Source organism: Protopterus annectens, chromosome 8.part0, assembly GCF_019279795.1.
Source record: "Protopterus annectens isolate FY-2018-M chromosome 8.part0, PAN1.0, whole genome shotgun sequence".
Classification (NCBI taxonomy): Eukaryota; Metazoa; Chordata; order Ceratodontiformes; family Protopteridae; genus Protopterus; species Protopterus annectens.
Genome location: NC_056741.1, coordinates 1,333,292,815 through 1,333,312,814, shown reverse-complemented (window position 1 = coordinate 1,333,312,814; position 20,000 = coordinate 1,333,292,815). Strand labels below are relative to the sequence as shown.

The 20,000-nt window shown below is 41.7% G+C and overlaps 1 protein-coding gene across 1 annotated transcript in view; it reads right to left on the bottom strand.

Moving 5' to 3' along the window:
* The window catches only part of SMURF2 (SMAD specific E3 ubiquitin protein ligase 2), a gene marked incomplete in the record, with an annotated part of 2,869,016 nt that overhangs the window by 1,338,222 nt on the left and 1,510,794 nt on the right, over positions 1-20,000 (bottom strand). The window contains 1 exon segment of the mRNA XM_044080880.1: positions 16,981-17,064. Within this exon segment, the coding sequence (XP_043936815.1) occupies positions 16,981-17,064 (84 nt within the window).

Sequence of the window (20,000 nt, the reverse complement as noted above, 5' to 3'; positions counted from 1 at the left end):
AACCAGACGATTTTGAGCTAGAGATTTGCCGAGTTGGAGCCGAGGTTCGGCTCTGATCCCAAGTGTAAAAATGAAGGCGAAATAGGACTACAGAACATCTTATACTAATCATGAGAGGAGCTCCAATAGTGATAGAAGAGGAAAAAAAATAAATGGAGGGGACACAGTACTAAGGGGCTACTGACTAGGGAGGAGGATTACACTGGCATGCATTTACATCCCCCCCTAAAACTGCTACAATGGAGCTTAAGAAAATTCTGGGAGAAATAATCAGCTTTCAGCAAGGAATAATACTTATAGGTGGAGACTGGAATTTGGTTTGGAACAGTGAAGATGTGTCTGGGGGGCCTAGAAGGGAAAATATAACAAAGGGGGGTAGAAGAAATTTATGAAAATGTTTGGCATGGAAGATGTGAATTCAGTACTAAGAGTTAGGAGTAAATTTACATATTACTCGCAGAGATACAAAAACTCGGCTAGGCTAGACAGATTTTATATCTCGCAGGAGTATGTGCATTTAATTGATGGTCTTGAAATGCACCCAAATAACCATTTCAGATCATGCACCCACAATAACTAAAATAAAAACACAAGGTAAGGAAATAAAAATGAGACACTGGCGCTTTCCCACCTATCAGCTGAAAAAAGAGGAATTTAAGGAACGGGGTTTGGAATTAGTTCTGGAGTTACTAGGGAAGATAGAATTTTCTGAAAACATTGCTAGGGAGTGGGATAAGAAGCAGGCAGGGTTGTCCGCTTTCCCCTTTGTTGTTTGCATTATATTTAGAACCATTGGCAAAGAAAATAAGGGACACAGAAATTCAAGGATATAACTGGTATGGTAGTCAGGAAAACCTGGCTCTATTTGGAGATTATGACATTTCATACATGACAAAACTAGAAAGGGACAATACAGTGTTGTGGAACATTTTAAAACAGATTCAAATCTTCTCGGGATACAAAATTAATGAAGCCAAAACAAAGGCAATAGCGGTAAATTATGTACCCACACACGAATTAGTCCACAAATATCCATATTTAAGGGGACATGATAAAATGGAGTATTTAGGAGTATGAATTACAAATGACTTTGTTGTGGCAGCTAAGGACATGTGGGAAGACACTAAACAGAGGATGATACAAAAATTGAGAAACTGGAAGCTTTATTATATGGATATGGATACTAAGATACAAGCCATTAAAATGTTTTTACTCCCTTTAGTCTTGTACACAGGTCAGGCATATTTTTATCAACCAGCAGATAAGCTGTGGATAGCAATTAAAAAAAGGATGAAGGATTTTATATGGAAAAGGAAAACAGCAAAGGTCATGTGGGATAAGCGTATTCTTCCAATAGAACAAGGCAGACTACAATTACCCAATTTGAGAGGGTATTTTACAGCAACACAGTTAAGGCTCTTATACACAGCCCAAGCAAAAAACTATAATTCAAAGTGGAACGGAATGATGATGATGACAGGCAGGAAGCTGAAGAAATAAGGACAGAATGGGACTTTGGATGCAGACTCTTAAGGAGAATAATAAAAATCATACAGAGTACTATATTCATAAAAAATAGCAGGGAGCATTCTAAGAACCAAACCAGCATGAGAATGGAGAAAAGAGATTTTGCCAACAGGGATGAATGTGGTCAGGGATACAGATAATAGGCAAGAGTGGGCTGGAATTTACTGGAGAAAACTGGCAAAGGAAAGTACAGTTGTGTACACTTACCATAAATGTAGATGTTCGAGTGTATTCACTGTTGCAGTCATTACACTTGGGTTATCTTGCTGGCAGGCTACCCACAGTCGGCCTGAATTCCAAAGTCTAGGTCCGGCATCGGATGCTGTCGCCTCTTCCCTGACGTCAGTGCTCCAGGGGTATAAAAGATGCAGCCAACTCAATTTTCTTCAGTTTTTCTTGCCCCAGATGTCAGGTGCCCCCAAAAGGGTAGGCTAAAAATATGCCAATAAAGCATGCATGCACCAAAATATATTATACCTTCATCTACAAGTAAATACACCACATAGGTTGTATAGATTAGAGAAGTGCAGATAAGTTGCAGCAAAGATATGGGGGATGGTGGGTGGGTAACCTGGACTGCAACAGTGAATACACTCGAACATCTACATTTATGGTAAGTGAATAACAAAGCTATGGTTGGGAGGCTGGAGCTAAATAGCATTAGGAGCGGCTATGAGACCCTGCAGTGGCAAAGCCTGCCCTGGATTTAGAGTAGAGTGGTAAATGATAGTGCTTTGTAAAGGTGTGCACTGAACTCCAGGTAGCAGCCTCTAAAATGTCTTTGGTTGGTACTCCCCTGAGGAAGGCTGCTGAAGAGGCTGCTGCTCTGGTTGAATATGGCCTAATGCCCTTAGGCACTGGTTTGCCATGTTGTGAATAGCAGAAACGAATGCAGTGGCCTATCCACTTTGAAATAGTCTACTTTGAGATAGCCTTTCCTTGTGAACCTGCAGCATATACCACTAGTAGTTGCTCTGTCTTTCTGAAAGCTTTGGTTCTGTTCAAGTAGAAGCGTAGCTGTCTATGTCCAAAGAATGCAGAATTCTCTCCCCCTTATTCTGTGGGTTTGGATGAAAAGTAGGCAGATGAATAGTTTGGTTAAGGGCCACACTGGACACAACCTTAGGCATAAATGTGGGGTTTGTCCTCAGAGAAACCCTGTCTGGTCAAAAAATGATAAAAGGTTCCACAGCCATGAGTGCCTGTAGCTCTGAGACTCATCTTGCAGAGGTTATTGCTAGGAGCAGAGCTGTTTTCCAAGATAAAAACTTCATATCAGCTATAGCAGCTGGCTCAAAAGGAGGCAGGGTGAGTTTTTCCAAGACATAATTGAGGTCCCATGCAGGTATTGGTGATCTCCTTGGAGGCCTTAAGTTTTTGGCTCCTCTGAGGTACTGCCTTAACAAGGGGTGAGAAAAGATTGGTGGCTCTGTATTGTAATGAGCCGAAATGGCAGAGGCATGAATTTTAATTGATTAAAAGGATAGGCCTTTGTCCAGCATCTCAGTTAAGTATTGCAAAATCTGAGGAATATTTGGTACAGCTGTGTCAATTCCTTGTGCCTGGTTCCAAGCACAGAATCTTGTCCATTTTCTAGCGTAAGATTTTCTGGTACTGGGCCTTCTGGCCTCCAAAATGACATCCATTACAGCTTTAGTGAGAGGCGCGTTTTGTATGACTACATTATCCGCCATGCTGCCAGATTTAAGGTCTTGAGTTGGCTGTGCAGGATCTGATTGTTGTGTTGGGATAGTAGATGAGGTATTTGAGGCAAGGTCCAAGCCGGGCATTGAGACAAGTTCGTTAGGATTGGATACCAGTACTGGTGGGGCCACTCTGGGGCAATCAGTATCATCTTTGGCTTCTCTTGTCTAACCTTTAGGAGTACCTTGGGGGGGGGGGGGGAGAGGCAGTGGAGGAAAGGCATATACTGCTAAGATTTTCCAGCTGAAAGATAGGGCGTCCACTTTCCATGCTTGTCTGTGATAAGTCCTTGTGCAGAATCTTTTTAGTTGGTAGTTGTGAGGAGAGGCAAATAGATCTATATCCGGGTATCCCCATTTCCTTGTTATCATGCTGAAGACTTGTGGATCCAATTTCCACTCGTGGGGATCCATGAGGTTTCTGCTTAGTTCGTCTGCCAGAGTATCTATCTTTCCTGGCAGGAATTGTGCCTGCAGATGTACTTGGTAAGTCAATGCTGTGTCCCACAAAGTTATCGCTAGTCTGCAAAGGGGGTAAGAATGAGTGCCTCCCTGCTTGTTTATATACCACATGACCGTGGTGTTGTCTGTCTTTATCAGTAGTTGTCCCAGATGAAGTAGGTCCTTGAAGTCTGCCAGGGCATTCTGAACAGCTAGCATCTCTTTTTGATTGATATGTAGATGCATTTGGTTTGAGGTCCATGTTCCCTGAATGCATCTTCCTGCCATGTGGACCCCCCAGGCATAATCTGATGCATCCGTTGTTATTGTCTGCCTGGCTGGGGGTAAAGTGAATGGCTGCCCCTTGTTCTGGTGACAAGCCTTCGCCCACCATTGAAACTCCTGTTGCAGGCAGGGAATGAGGGTAATTATTGTTTCCAGGCTGTGGCAATGTTGAGTCCAAACACTTTTAAGGTACCATTGAAGTTTCCTCATATGCAGTCTCGCATATGGAATTAGTAGAATGCAGGATGCCATGAAGCCCAAAGCCTGCAGAATATTTCTTGCAGATAACTGGGCCTTTGTTGCCAACAGGTTGAAATAGGTAGTCAGTTGCCTTTGTTTGTCTGGAGTGAGATAAGCCATCTAGGCAGTTGTATTTAAGCTTGCACCTAGGAATAGTATCTCTTGAGAGGGTACTAGTTTTGATTTCTTTTCGTTGACTGTGTATCCTAGGCCTGTTAGAAATCTCTTTACAAACGCCAGATGCTGTAGTAGAATGTCCTTGTTCTCTGCTTGAATGACGCAGTCGTCCAAGTAAGGACATATTTGTATTCCTCTTTGTATGCAGAATGCAATTACTGGTGCCAGCACTTTGTGAAGACCCTGGGCGCAGTAGATAAGCCAAAGGGCAGTGCAGAGAATTGGTAGTGCACTGAGCCAGCTTTGAATCTGAGGTATCTTCTGCATGTTTGTCAGATTGGGACATACAGGTATGCTCTTTTAGGTCTAAAGTTACAAGCCAAGCATTCTTGCCCAGCATGGGCAGAAGTTGCTGTAGAGTCAACATTCTGAATTTTGGTATATCCAGAAATGTGTTTAGAATAGATAGGTCCAGTATTGGTCTCCAGGTCTTGTCCTTTCTTGGTACCAAGAACAGTTTTGAATAAAATCCTTGTCCCTGCTCTTGCTCTGGTACTTGTTGAATGGCCCTCATGTCCATGATGGATGAGACTTGCTTTTGTGCCTCTGCCCATTGTTGTTTTGGCAGGTCTGGCCAACCGTTTGTCCTTGGCACAGTACGGAAGTGAAACTTGCAGCCTTGTGACACTATGTCTAGGACACATTTGTCCTGGGTTATTATGTGCCAATTTTGAGAAAAAAAGTGCTAGTTTTACCCCTAAAGGTGTTGCCAGAAGATAAGTGCTTGGAGCAGGCAGGGGGAAGTCATTGGGACTGTTTCCTGTATGGCTGTGATTTGTCTTCTCCACTTTTGGAAGTAGAATCACCCCATTGTTTAGACCTGTACGAACCTTGGGGCTGGGATCTGCCTACTGGGCATCTGTATCTGCCCCTTTGTGGTCTGTCTGACACTGGAAAGGACCAATTCTTTGTAGGCCAGTGTCTGCTAAATCTTGGAGGCTGTACCTGTAAGAAATCCTTAACCGTTTGCATAGATTTAGCTTGGTCCTCCATTTTCTTTAACACCTCTTCTGCTTTAACACCAAACAAGGTATCATGCTGTAATGGGGCATCTAATAATTTTGCTTTGACATGATCAGGCAGATTTTGTTCCTTTAACCAAGCATGCCTCCTGATGACAGAACCCGTAACAGCGGCTCTGCAGGAGGCCTCCAAAGAATCAAAACCACATTGCAAAGTATGCTTTCCAACTAGTTCAGCTGCATGCAATAAACCCTGCATTTCTTTGTTTTCTGCACAATCAGAATTTATCAACATTTTCTGTTTAAGCAGTGACATAATATACTGCTATTTGAGCATATGAAACTGACAATTTAAAGCCACTATAGCCAAGGTAGCAGAAGTGTAAATCTTTTTTCCCCATCTGTCCAATGCCCTAGAATCCCTGTCAGAGGGGGTAGGGTTTTTTGCAGCGGAAGCCTTGACCCCTTTGGGACCCTGAGAGATAGTTTCTGGGTCAGCAGCAGGGTTTTTGAAAAGGAATTTATGAGAGTCAGGGACCCTGTAGTACCTGTTCGGCTTAACAGGAGCTGGAGGTAAGGAGTCAGGGGTCAGACTGGACTCTGAAAATACATCATCAACAATGTCCAACATAGGTGGAATAGCTAGGGGCCTGTGTTGTGGTAGTAAAAGGAAGTCTCTAAGCCTTTTCTTAGATTCTGAAAAATCTTGGCTCTCCCAGTGGAAATGCTCCCTCATGGTATGCAAGGTTTCCCCAAAAGAGTAACCCTCAGGAGGAGAGGCTGAAGGGATAGATTCTTCAGCATCAGAATCCTCACAGGGAGGAAGAGAGTATTCCTGGTCAGAAGAGGAATCAGAAGAAATGGAAACCTGATCTGAAGATTCATATTCTGTCTCTTGCCTAGGCCTTTTATCAGGTGGGGGATAGGAACCCCTGATCAAAGTAATTAAGTCATTGGCCATTTTGAGCATCTGTTTTTTGGGCATGGAGGCCTGTCCATGAGGCTGTTGTACTTGTTTCTTTGTATTTAAAGGTGCTTTAGTCTTTGCCTTTGAAGCTGAAGTTTTAATGTATAACTGAGTAGGTCTGAAAACACCCTCAGAAGCCGATGCCTGCTCAGCGGCTCTGGACCCATCTGAGGGAATAGTCTCCAAAGGTCCAATACCTTGAGCTTCCAGCGGCCTAGTCGACTCTACGTGGGAGTCGGTAGTGGCCTGCGAGTCTAAAGTAGCGGGCGTCAGGAGCTGCGAAGGCACCTCACTGAGAACCGGCAACTGGCTTAGAAGAAGCCTAGTCATCGATTTTGGACCTCGGATGCCTGTCCTTTTCTTTTTCTTTGCGTTTCTTGTGAATTCCGGTAGTCGGATGGCTATCCGACGACATTGTATAATTAAATCTTCTGCCAAAATAGTGTAATGCAAAATCGTACCGACGCTTAATAGTGCGTTGGTTAAATCTAGCACAAAACCGACAACTAGCAACGTCGTGGTCAGGGCCTAGGCAAGGAATACAGTAAGAATGAAAGTCCTTATGAGGTATTTGCTTCTCACAAGAAATACAATTATTAACTTTTTCTGACACTGGTCTGGAGCAAGAAAAAAAGTTTCCCCAATGGGGTACTTAGCTTTTAATGAAGACTTTGGATCTGAAATTCGAACACGAAAATCTCAGAAGTCGGCCGACCGGCACTTGCGAACCGCTTATGCTTCGGGCACCGCACAGCAAGAAAGACTGAAGAAAATGGCGTCGGCTGCATCTTTTATACCCCTGGCGTACTGACGTCAGGGAAGAGGCGACAGCAACCGACGCCGAACCTAGATTTTGGAATTCAGGCCGACTGAGGGTAGCCTGCCAGCAGGATAAACCAAGTGTAATGACTGCAACAGTGTAACACGAAGAACATCCAAGGTACTGAGAGCAAATAACTAGAAAGGAAAGGTAATAGAATGGGAAGAGGCCAAGAATTTATTTGGACTGCTGGTCAGAGACTACCTTCCCTATCAAAGATATCAGAGTATAGGCAAAGAGAAAAGAAATAGGGGGCTTCTTAATGAAAGACCAGCACTGGCAGAGTTTATAATAGAATCTAGAACAGAAGCCGCCATTAAAAAAGGAATAATTAGTAAAGCATATAAAATACTGCATGATAATTATAAGAATCAATCAGAGGAGCTTAGAAAGGACTGGGAAGAGAGACTGGATAAACAATTCACACAGAGACAAGGGGGAATATATGTATATCTCCCAAATATGCAACAAAGTCTAGAAGATTTAGGATGTTTCCCTGGAAGTGTTTACATAGGAATTTTTATACCTCAAGTAGACTTAAAAGAATTTTTCCTTGGGTGGATAGCAAATGTTGGAGGTGTGATGGGCAAGAAAGAGGTGGCTGGGAACATTTTTTGAGAGCGTAATTTGCTTTCAGACTTTAGGGATTCCCTGCAGACCACTTTGTCGGAGATGCTGGATGAGCAGACTGGATTGACTGAGGTGATGATTTTTTTGAGTTATGATATAGAACTGGAATTGCCTAAACATAGTAAAAAGCTTTGTTGAGTCTAATTATGGTGGCTGCCAAAAAAGCAATTACTAGAAAATCTAGGCCAACTTTACTAGAAGTAGTGAATATAGTAACAGAAATAAAACAAGTGGAAGTAGGATCTTTAGAAAAGGGAAGGAGCAAACTACATAAGAAAAATGGGAATTGTGGGTACAATTTATGCAGAGCAGGAACGAGGTTTAAGAGGCAGGATTTCAATGTGCCATACAATGCTTAACTGACAATGACTGGTAAGTGATGTACAATGTTTGCAACTAAAGTTGTTTCAATTGTGTCTATGATGTAGACTGTTTGCAACAAAGTGGTGTCATTTTGTTTTGTTTTTCATTTATATAATTGTGAGTTCACCTATTCCATATGTGAAAATTTAACACAGATGTTTGTTGGAAAAATAAAAGCACATGCATAAATGGCAGAATCAGAACTCTGGCAAAACACAAACGTGCAGAAAAGCATCTACAAACATTTCTTTCCCACAGCATCAGAGAACATGTAGAAAAGCATCTAAACCCTATTTTTACCAAAGCATCACAAGTGACAAGCACATTTCTCCGGCAGACAATATCAATACTTAGCACAATGGCTCAAGAAACGTTTATACTTTTGAGAACAAACATAATATCTGAACTTTAAGCACAGGACCAGCAGAGGGAAGCACCTGTAAATGTGAACATGTGTGTGTGTATTAGGTGTGTGGTTGGAGGGGGACAAGGGAGATGGCCTGCTAGTTCATAGGTTGGTACTAGGCTATTGGCCCTAGGGCCTATACATGCCTAGCCATAACAATTCTCTGGATATTTCTTCCCACAATATTTACTTCCCTAGACCCCTGTCTAGCAGGGCAACTGACATAATCCCTGGGGTGAATTTCCTATCTCCCATCCAACCAAAAAGGTTCCTTCTGAAGAGGGCCAAGGAGGCGCTCTGCTTGTCATGTATGGGCATTCTATTCCAGAGTATGGGGAGTCTCTGGGTCAGGAATCTATCCCTCTAGCATGTTTTGTTCATTTTGATGACAAGGTTTAGATCCCTGGATTGTGTGTCTCTGAGGGATTGGGATTTCTTTAAGTGGAGCATGTCCAACAGCTCAGGGTTTGACATGGCCTTGTATGTTAAGCAGAGATCGCCTCTGAGTAGACGATATGCCACAGAGTATAGCTGGAGTTTTTTTAGATGGTCAGCATATGGCATCTGCTTTAGGCCAGTGATTCTTTTAGTGAGGTATTTCTGCGGCCTTTCCAGCTGTTGCAGATGTCTTGTGAGGTACATACCAAACGGGGCGTTACACTCTATAATAGGTCTAACGAGGGATGAGTACAGTGCGACAATGAACTCCTTTTTTCTAGATGAAAAGCCCTTAATGATGAGATGTGCCACATAGAAGGATTTCCTGACTGTTGTGGCGATGTGGTTATCGAAGGTGAGACCACTGTCCACCTGTGTTCCTAAGTCTCTCATCACACTTTCAATGTTTAGTGTACTGCCACCTATGTGGTAATTCATGGGTACATGTTTTTTTTTTTTCCAAAGAGGATAACTATACACTTCTTGGCATTAAGCTTGCGCCCATGGCTCTGGCACCAGGCATCTGTTTCTGTAAGGCCCTTTTGTAGAATATCCACATCATTTGGGGATTCAATAATGGCTCTCAGTTTGCAGTCATCTGTAAACTTTGTTAGCCAGAGTCCCTTAGTGTTGGCCTGTACTTCAGAGAAGTATCTGCCAAACAAGAGTGGGCCCAGGACTGAACCCTGATGTACTCCACTTGTCACTTGTCTGGAGCTGGATTTGGAGTCGGCTACTTTTACAGTCTGGGTTCTGTCAGTAAGCCAGTTGGCAACCCATCGAGTGATGTAGGGATTTATGCCCAGCTTAGTAAGTTTATCTACGATTCCAGAGTGGGGGATGACGTTGAAGGCCTTGGCGAAGTCCAGATAGGCTGTGCCTTACCCTCGTCCACAGCTCTGGAGACTGATTCAAAGAAGTCAATCAAGTTCAGGAGACAAGATCAGCCCTTCACGAACCCAAACTGTGTGGGGTCCAGTGTTTGAAGGTTGCCAATGTCTTTGTTTATAAGTTCCATGCCCTTGCAGATCAGGCTCGTCAGACTGATTAGACAGTAGTCCACGGGATCCAAGGTGGATCCCCCCCTTGTGGAGTGGGATAACTGTAGCTGTGCGCCACTCAGTGGGCACGAAGCCTGAGGTGAGGCTATGATTAAACATGACACTTAGGTGAGGTGCCAGTTCATTTTGTAGTTCATGTAGTACACAGCCCAGAATGTCATCTGGCCCCATGGATGCTGTATTCTTAGCTTTGGAGAGTGCAGTTTCTACCTGTGTGGCAGTGATTACCAGAATTTGGCAATCTTTTGGTATTGAGATGGGCCCTTTAGGGGGTGAAGTTGGCACTAAATCGATCTGCCAGGATATTGGCAATATCCTTGGAATCAATATATTTAATGCCATGTCAAGGAGGACCTAGAAGCGAAAATCCATAAAGACAAATTCATAGCAGATGATACATTAACTGGGCTAGACTGGATAGAAATTATTTTCAATGGAATATTGCATCAATGGGCCCAGACAATTTCCCAGGATGCCTTCTAAATAACATGAAACAACTTATCAGGGGATCTGGAATTACTATCCAACCGTAGCCTCCAGAAACAGGCTTTGTGCCTCATGAATGGAGAAAGGCAACAGTCATTCCTCTGCACAAACGTGGGCCATCTACAGACCACAAGTCTCACTAGTCTTATGTGAAGTCATGGAAAGAATCAGAGATTAGAGATATAGTAAGCCTCCAGACACTGGACCCAACCCAGTTTGGTTTTGTCAAGGGCAGATCATGCCAACTCAACCTGGTGAATAAAGGAAAGAAACACGCTCACACTGCCTACCTTGACCTTGCCAAGGTATTTGACAACACCCCACTCTGGCATTGTTGACAAACTCAAGAGTTCAGTACAAACTTGTATGTCACCTGGTGGATACGCAACAGGCTCAGATAAGACCCAGAAGTTAGAACGGGAGTCCACCTCTACAAAGATGCTAGTCACAAGTCCCTCAAGGATCAGTCCTTGGGCTGCTCCTTTTTGGAGCAGACATCTCAGAAGTAAAGGCCAATGTCAGCGGTATCTGACAATTTGCAGACTATTGGAAATTAGAAGCCTTCATTGAATCTCACACTGACAAATGTTCTCCAGGAGAGTCTGAAACAACTGGTGTCAGAGCCATGGACTAAAATTAAATGCCAAGAAACGCGTTAGTATCATATTAGAGTTGACCCAGTTGTTACAGTAATCTTGCCCTTGACCATCATGTGTCTACGGTGGTGAGGAAATAATTTTATGTGGCACAATTTATAAACAAAGGTATGACATACAAGCCCAAGGAAGCCATTGCTCCACTGTATTAGGCATTCAGACCCATCAGAGTAAAATGCCCCCTTTGTGTACCTAACCAGACATATCCAACAATTGGAATGCCCACAGGTTCCTCACCAAAAGAATACAGGAAGTAAAATGTCCTATGCAGACCACCTCAAGACCCTATCCCTGCACTCAGTCTCCTGTAGGCTACTGAGGGGAGATCTATGCCTGGCATAGAGGGCATTGTCAGACCCCACTCTGATGGATCTCCTGTACATCCACAAAACAGCACCATAATTCCCCGTTCTAAAGACTTAAACCTTGCCTGTGATATAAATAGGACCTGCTAGAGAGGTATGTATCCCCGGAGACTGCCCCGTCTAAGCAACAGGCTCCCCATCCATGTGAAGCAGAGGTCCTCCCTAACCCAATTCAAGTGCAACTTGGACAAATGGATAGGAAACAATTCATCCCTAATTTGGCAGCTATGTCTTTAACACAGGTGACTTGAGTTTGATAATGAGCAGGGGGCATTTCTGATGAAATGCCATTTGAAGTGATGGTTCAATGACACGATATAGACCCCCAAGCAAAGTCTCCAGCAGAGAATATTCTTGTGAAGTTAGGAATCTTCCAGACTGCAATATTTAAAAAGAAATTGGACACCAGCATCTTGGAAGAAAGCTGTTGTGGCTGTATTACTCAGAAAAATCAGCTTCATATAGACCAACTTCAGTTTTAAATGTGTTGCCAAAATTGGCAAGGATCAGTGTAGTTTTCAAGAGGGGAGGCAAACAATTGCTAAATTATCTAGACAGAAGCAGAATAGTGCTGGTGAATCTTGATGCAGAAAGGATTAGACGGAGTACAAACTGAAACTTTAGTATTAGGACAATGAGGATTGGTGACAAAATTGTGAGGGTTCCATTGTATTTGAACACAGAAACCAGGCAGGTCTCTGCAGTCTTCCAAATACCATTTTTAAAACAACTCCAAGGAGTCTCAGTCAACCAAACCTTTTCTTAACTTCAATCTCAATACCTACTTTAAGTTTAGTCAATTTTTTCCATTCTTGATATTTTAGTTTAGATACGACATTTTAAATCAGAGTACATTTGAGGAACAAAAATAATAGAAACTTGAACCAAAGCTTGAAATGCTTTTCACTGAGCGGTTGTAGGATTCTTCCCAGAGTGCTCATCTTTTTCAGGTTCTCAATTTTTTTTGAGATGAGCCAGTAAGGACTTTAGTCCAGCTGACAAATCGCCAGGGAATAAGTGTGCCAGTTACCATGGCAGCAAATGGGGGAGAAAGATGCACAATTACCCTGAAAGGGATACACAAACAGGTTGAGAGATCTGAAGTCAAGCTAGAATCAAAGACAACTGGCAGTGTCAGGGGTTGACACCAGAACGTCAAAGCAGAAAAACAAGGTGTGCAAGCAGTGGTGCAACCAGTACTACTGCAGTTAGAAGAGATGAAGGTACAAGTGAAGTGCCTGAAGACAATCAATAAGATGCACTCTGGGAGAGAAGCGAGTAACAGCAGTAATCAAAGTAGCTCCAATTGTAGACTATGGTGTTGAGCCCATGTGCAAGATAGACAAGTTCTAGTGAAGATCCAGCACTAGAAAGGAGATGGATGGATTGCACTACATGAGAAGATTTGACACTCGCTCGATGAGGGAAAGTAGCTCAATCCCACAATGATCATCCTGCATCAAAAGGGTGGACCATCAACCAAACCCAGGAATTACAGACCAGTCTGACCAACAGAATAAAAAAAAACATTGCCCATCTACAGACACTGAACACATTCAAGTTTGGCATTAAGGAAAATTTAACTGAACCAGGCAGTGGGTCACCACAGGTATGGAGGAGGAAAACTGCATACCACCTACCAGGATTTGGCCAAAGTATTTGATACAATATCCCACTTGGGCATGGTTGATTAGGCATAATTCAGAGCACAACTCTGAAATTCACTGAATTTGTAGCTGGTTCACAGATAGGCCCAAGTCATAAGCAAAAACCAGAAGTCATAAGCAAAACCAACAAGAGACCCATCACCAGTAGACTACTCCATGGCTTTGTGTTGTGGCCGCTTTTGTTTGGTATCCATTTCTCAGAATGAAAGTTTAATGTCAAAAATCTAGCTCACCAAGTTTGCAGATGACTAAATTAGGAGCTATCAAATTCCCCCCACAGCAACATAGAAGAGGGTCTAAAGCAAGTGACTGGTAAAGTAATGAATTAAAACTCAATGCAAGTTGGAAAGTTGTCCACTCAAGCTAATTACTTGATCAGATAATCAAGGATCTGGGAACATAGCAATATCTTCAACCAATATAGCCAAGATGCAAGAAAATCCATTCGGTAACCCAACTCACAACATTCTTGGACCTGGAGGTCTTATTGCTAAGAACGATGAGCCCTTAGACTCCGTAAAAAGGCCCCCTTTGTCATGTTTTTGTTGTTTGTTTGTCTTTCGGCTTTTCCCGGTTAGGGGTCGCCACAGCGGAACTCCGGTCCGCTAATGATTGGCAGTAGATTTTCACAAACGCCGAGGTGCCAGCTCGACATTCAACCTTCAACGAAGGCATGCCCATTTACGCATGTCTTTCGAACACCCACCCAACCGCGGGGAGGACATGCAGACTCCACACTCCCCGCACTCCAGCCGAGAATCGAACGGGAGAACCTCTAGCTGTGAAGCAACAACACTACTGCTGCACCACCACGGATATACCTCCTTTGTCATGTATATAACCCAAATACTTGCAATATCTCCTAGCTCAACCTCTTGGGACTAGACATCTGGACAGAGCCCAAAATAATGGCAGAGGGGTCTAAAAAACAGGGACAGACTCTCTCTTATGTATGCCAACACTTTTTCTTTTTAAAGGATATGAAATCTGAAACTCAAATGTATGTCATTTAATGACTCCAATCCCTCAGCGATTTGCCAGAAAGCTACAAATTTTATGAGGAACAGGCCTAAAGTGAGGCAAAAATACAACAGTTGAAAGTTATGGCCCCATCTCTGTACAGTCTCCGGGTCCCTATTACATGAACGATCTTTTCAAAGTTCGAATGTCATATGGTCGGCACCATATGACTGAATTTTGAAAAGTTCGAAGGTTAAATGTAAGGGCGCCGTATAGTGCAGAATGGGAGAATTTCCCTTTTCTGCACTTAAGTGCCATCTCGGAGTTGACATATTTAAGTAGTGGGGGTGGGGGTGCAGGGGGACTTTCCCCCTTGCTTGCCACATTAAGGTAAGTTTCATTTTTTTTTAATGTTTTTTTTATATATTCAAAGTTTCAAACTTTGATCATATGTTGAACATATGGGATTCGAAGTTTTGAAACTTCGACTATATAATACAGACCCACAGTCTCCTACATGTTACAGAAGCCATTTATGCCTAGCATAAAAGGAATGCTCAGATCCAGCTCTAATGGGTCACTTGCACATCTGTAAAACAGCTCCGGTAACACAGCCAGCCACCTGAACTTAAAAATGTGACTCAGAATCCCTATAATATGGAATAAGCACCCCGTCTATGTGAAGCAAAGTGCCCCTGACCCTATTCAGAAGGTAACATCATTGGATAGAAAATTGCAAATTCCCTGGGCAAAAATGACAGTAATCCCCAACTAACTCCCCACATAATCCTTGGCCAACTCTTAACATGCCCACCATACAAGTGGGTAAGGAACAGTTGAATGGCTAGGCTTGCAAATAGATTTGGGGTAATAAATCAGAACACACTGATTCATAAATGCAATTACTAACATAAATTACTCTCCTACAGCTAGATCTGCCTATGAATAAAACAAATGCACTATTCTAGGGTAAGCCGTGTATAATGACATACTGTAAATGAAAACAACAGTCCAAAGTAATCAAAGCTATACTTCTGTTGAAATATCTGGGAGTCACATTATATGGACTTTGACATTGTAAAAAGTAGCCTTGCTTTCAAGAACGTCTCAGACATACCTTGTTACCAAGTAAATTCATATCTGCAAATTTGCCATTACTGATGACTACAGTTTTAGTCTATTCCCACCTCAGGTTACAGCATTACATTTAAATTCAGTGATACTGTGAAGATACAATCATGGTTCCTCAAAGTTCCAAACACCATTATTTCTGAAATGCTAACTCAAGACTTTCTACACAACAGTGCAGGTGCCTGCATGAATTTCTACATCAAGACCTCAGAGTGCCCAATAAACAACTGATGTAATGCTGGCACATACAGGACTCCTGAGCTTACAGACTGAGCTCTATACATTTTACTCACGAGTAAATCCTGATTAGCCTTGTTAGGGAAGATGATTGTTACTTAAAGTGACTAGGAGAAATTTAGACAGGACACCAAGGAAACTCTTCTACTAAAAAGTTATAAGATGTTAAACATTGCATCAATTCAAAAGAACGCAGACAAAAGGAATTTGGTTCTACATCTCGTATGAAAAATAAAAAGGATAGGATATACTAAAAAGGTTAATAATGCAAAAAACTGACAATAATTAGTAATGACTAAAAATGATTAGACAATGATGAGAACAAACATCTGATCTTCATTCTAGCAATGTAAGAGCAGAAAATGAATGCCTACAAACTCAAACTAAAAAAAGATAGTTATTTCGGTCATTGCTTTGAGCTTCTGAATTCTATTCTCTGATTCAGGGACAAATTTCCTAAAACTGCAGCTGATGCACTCACAGACTTTGGGGATGTTAATATAGCAATAACCCACGCCTGGGTGTGGGTAATGCTAAATTTACCCACGGTTGGAGTGGTTTGGTCCCGAGGGCGAAGCCCGGTAAACAAAAGCCAACCGTGGGTAAATTTAGCATTACCACCAGAATGGTTATTGCTATTATATAACATTATTTAAGAAAAGAAACTATTACTTTTCTTAAATAATGGCATAGTATAATGCCTGTTTACTGCCCTTCCGCAGATGTCTGGCATCCGCGGCAGTTCTGATGTACTGTGCGCCTGCGCAGTACATCAGAGCTGTGGGCAAAAGCAATGGAGAAAGCAAGGTCTCCGTTGCTTTTTTTTTTAGTGTTTCGCTATGTTAAATGAGTTTAACATAGCGAGACAGTTAAAATAAGCAGCGGAGATGTCCGTTGCTTATTTTAAAACTGTCTCGCTATGTTAAACTCATTTAACATAGCTATAAAAAGCAACAGAGATCTTGCTTTCTCCGTTGCTTTTTTTAAAACACTGTCTCGCTATGTTAAATGGGTTTAACATAGCGATACAGCTTTAAAATAAGCAACGGAGATCTCCGTTGCTTATTTTAAAGCTGTCTCGCTATGTTAAACCCATTTAACATAGCGAACAATGTTTAAAACGTGTTATACTAATGGAAAAAAGTCCGGGCGACCGGACCTTTTTCCATTAGTATAACTCGATTTACAACGGGCACGCTGGCCAATCAGCGTGCACGTTTTTCGGCGGTCATGGTATAATATAAACTGTACAGAACTATGAAGTGTTTTTCACTGCTCAAACAGGTTAGAACAAAGTCTGCAATAATGCAAAGCAGTGTATGATGCTTTGGACAGCTTCCAGCGACTAACAGTGTGTGTGAATGAATGTGTTAACATTCTTGGATAACCAAATTCTGTTTCATCTTTTGGCAAAATTACTTAAAACTTAACAATAAATGTCCCAATAGATGCTCTTACCGTGTTGGTCTCTCCCATTGCGTTGTTCGCGTGATGTGATTCAGATACTGAATCCTTCCCGATGCTGTTCTGCGTTCCTCCCAGCTAGAATTTAGACACAAGATAATGAGTGCTATTTCTAGAAAACCGGAATACTAAATGCACTACATTGGGCAAACTAGGAAGCAATTCCACTGATGAGTAATCAAAGCTAAAGAAAAGGTATGAATTTAGCTCTTTATCAGGCTGCTGATCCTCAGCCTAGACAGACAGGATCATAGAGCTGAACACTTAGTACACCTGCAACACAATGCTACCTCACTCATTTTTCATGTTTTCTCAAGAAATCAACTGCTTTGAAACAAGTACCAATGTACTAACTATGTAGGCAAAGGAGGGCTACAAATACATCTAGAAGTCAAAAGCAACAAGCTATTAATGAAACTGGTATAGCTAGCAGACAGATCTTGTTTGCAGTTCCAACTCAGCATCACAGTATACACATTTCCAGTGGCACACCTAGCATATTTGTCACCTGGTGCAGAATTTTTTTTAACATACCCACCCCAACAGAGTTTTTTTTTTTTTTTACCACCACCTCCTCTATGACAATTGTTTTTAGTAATAATCATGAAATGAAACAAAACAATGGCCAGCTAGGAGCAGTGAGCAATCCCAAAAAGGCTTGGCCATCCTACAGGAAGGCTTATTCCCAAATGAATAACTAGTGCCAGGATCATGGTCTAAAGCTAAATATTAAAAATGCATTATTGTCTCCTTTGGAAAGGAGAGTACAGCATTGACAACACACCCGATAACACTAAACCTCTGAGTGCAAGAAATATGGACAAAGCCTGACAGGCCCAAAAAACAGGAACAGATTTTAAATATTGCTCTTATAAACTTAAAAAGTTGCTGAAGTAACAGGATTTGTGCTAACATATATTTTCTGAAGGATATGCAGTCGAAAACTCAAATGTATATTATTTAGCAACCTCAATCATCAGATCATCCATGATCCCACTGATTTTCCAGAAAATCACACATTTTATGACGAATAGACCAAAAATATGAGGCAAAAATCTGAGCACCCTGTGAAAATATGGACAGTTAAGAGGTATTAACATGCCCCTAAGAGCTGACCCAGTAGTTCGGGATTTGGTAACTTATGTGGAGGGTTGATCCCAAATTAAATTAAGGAACAGTTCAAAATGAAGCAGAGTTAGGGACACTATGCAAAATCGGGAACAGTTTTAACTTGGTTTTACAAATACAGCACCTAGATAGAGAGAGGGAGAGTAAAGATTGCAGCATATTTCATGCAAATGCACACCAGTCAAGTAAAGGCAGACTGTAGGTTAAGCAAACAATACGAGTGTAACTTGCACACCAAATATATTTGGCAAATACAAGAACATTCTGTAAAATTGGAGCAAGTTTCACATCGGTTTCATACAATATTCCAATTTATTTCATTAAAATGCACAGTAGCCGTGAATGCCAGACTTGAAACTGAGCATCAACAATATAGCTAGCCACCTCAGAAAAAAAAAAAAAACATTATTCCAATTTATTTCACAAAAAAGCACACTAGCCAGCCCTAAATACCAGAAATTAACCTGAGCAAATGAAGAGGATAAGTTCCAATAGCTGTTCTAGCCCTTCCATGAAAAAAAAAATTTTCACAGAAACACCAGCCAGCCTTTAAAATTTATTTATTGACCGGGAAAGTCTACTGGGCTTGAGACCATTTTCAGTGGAAGCCCGGGGAGAAAAGCACCAAGTTACATGAAAATCATTCTGTAAGGAAACAAAAATATAAAGCAAGTGAAATAATACAGAAAACTATCTAAACAGCAAATATGTTATAGGTTGTAAAAAGGCACAACACAGTAACAATGGAACATTAGTATGTAGGAAAATTATACAGTTAGAAATATTTAACAATACAGCTCAATTTTTTTTTTGCAGGGGAGAGTAGGAAAAGAGAAAGGTAGAATTAGTGAGTTAAATTTAAAGGCAAGACAGATATAATTAGAATCTTATAGGTAGGTAGTGGGGATAAGTAGATTACAGGTGGCATATATTTAACGGTACTATTAAAAGTAGAAAATGACAGAAGAGAAAATGTGTTAAGATGGTTGTACTGATGTGTGGACTATGATACTAAAGATTAGGGATAACTCGTATGGTGTAACAGCATAACATATACATAAGTATATTTGCTACATGAAACAGTTTTGCTAGATTAAGGAGGCTGCGGATATGTGTTGCATGTGCAGCTAGGGTTATCAGTGATATGTTTTAGTTTTCTTTTAAAGGAGATTATGTTGCCTAATTCTGTAAAAGACAAAGTTACCACCAACCCCCCCAAAAGTATAAAAATTCAAATGTATACAGACAAATACACGTTAAGGGTGGAATTTAAGCCAACCAAGTTAAAAGGATAAGTTACATTCATCCACAGCACAGCTGGCCAAACCCTGCCTCCATAAAAGGATAAAAATATTCCATTTTATTAACACAAATATTCACTTGCCAGCCTTAATGGTAGAATTTAAACTGAACAAGTGAAAGGGCAAGTTACTTTAACTCGCAGCCCAGCTAGCTAACCGCTACCCCACCAAAACAAAAACAGCAGGGTAGAAGAGTACAATGAAAAAGAAAGTACAGTTTTGTACCTACCATAAATGTAGATGTCCGATAGATATGCAACTGCAGTCATAACATATGGGTTGTCCTGCCTCAGGCAGCCCTCGGTCGGCCGAATTCCAAAGTCTGGGTCCGGCGTCGGCTGGTGTCGCCTCCTCTCCGACGTCACAATGGCTGGAGTATAAAGGCATCGGCCGACGCCATCTTCTTCAGTGTTTCTTGCCCCAGATGCCAGGTGCCCTCTTAGGAAGGCTAAATTTGGTAAATGGATAAAAATAATCCCAAACATGCACAACAGTAATAAACAGATACACCATAGGAGATACCCCCAGCTGAAGGGAAAAGGGGTAGGGACCCAAAAAGAATGATACAGAGGGGTAGGAGGGTGG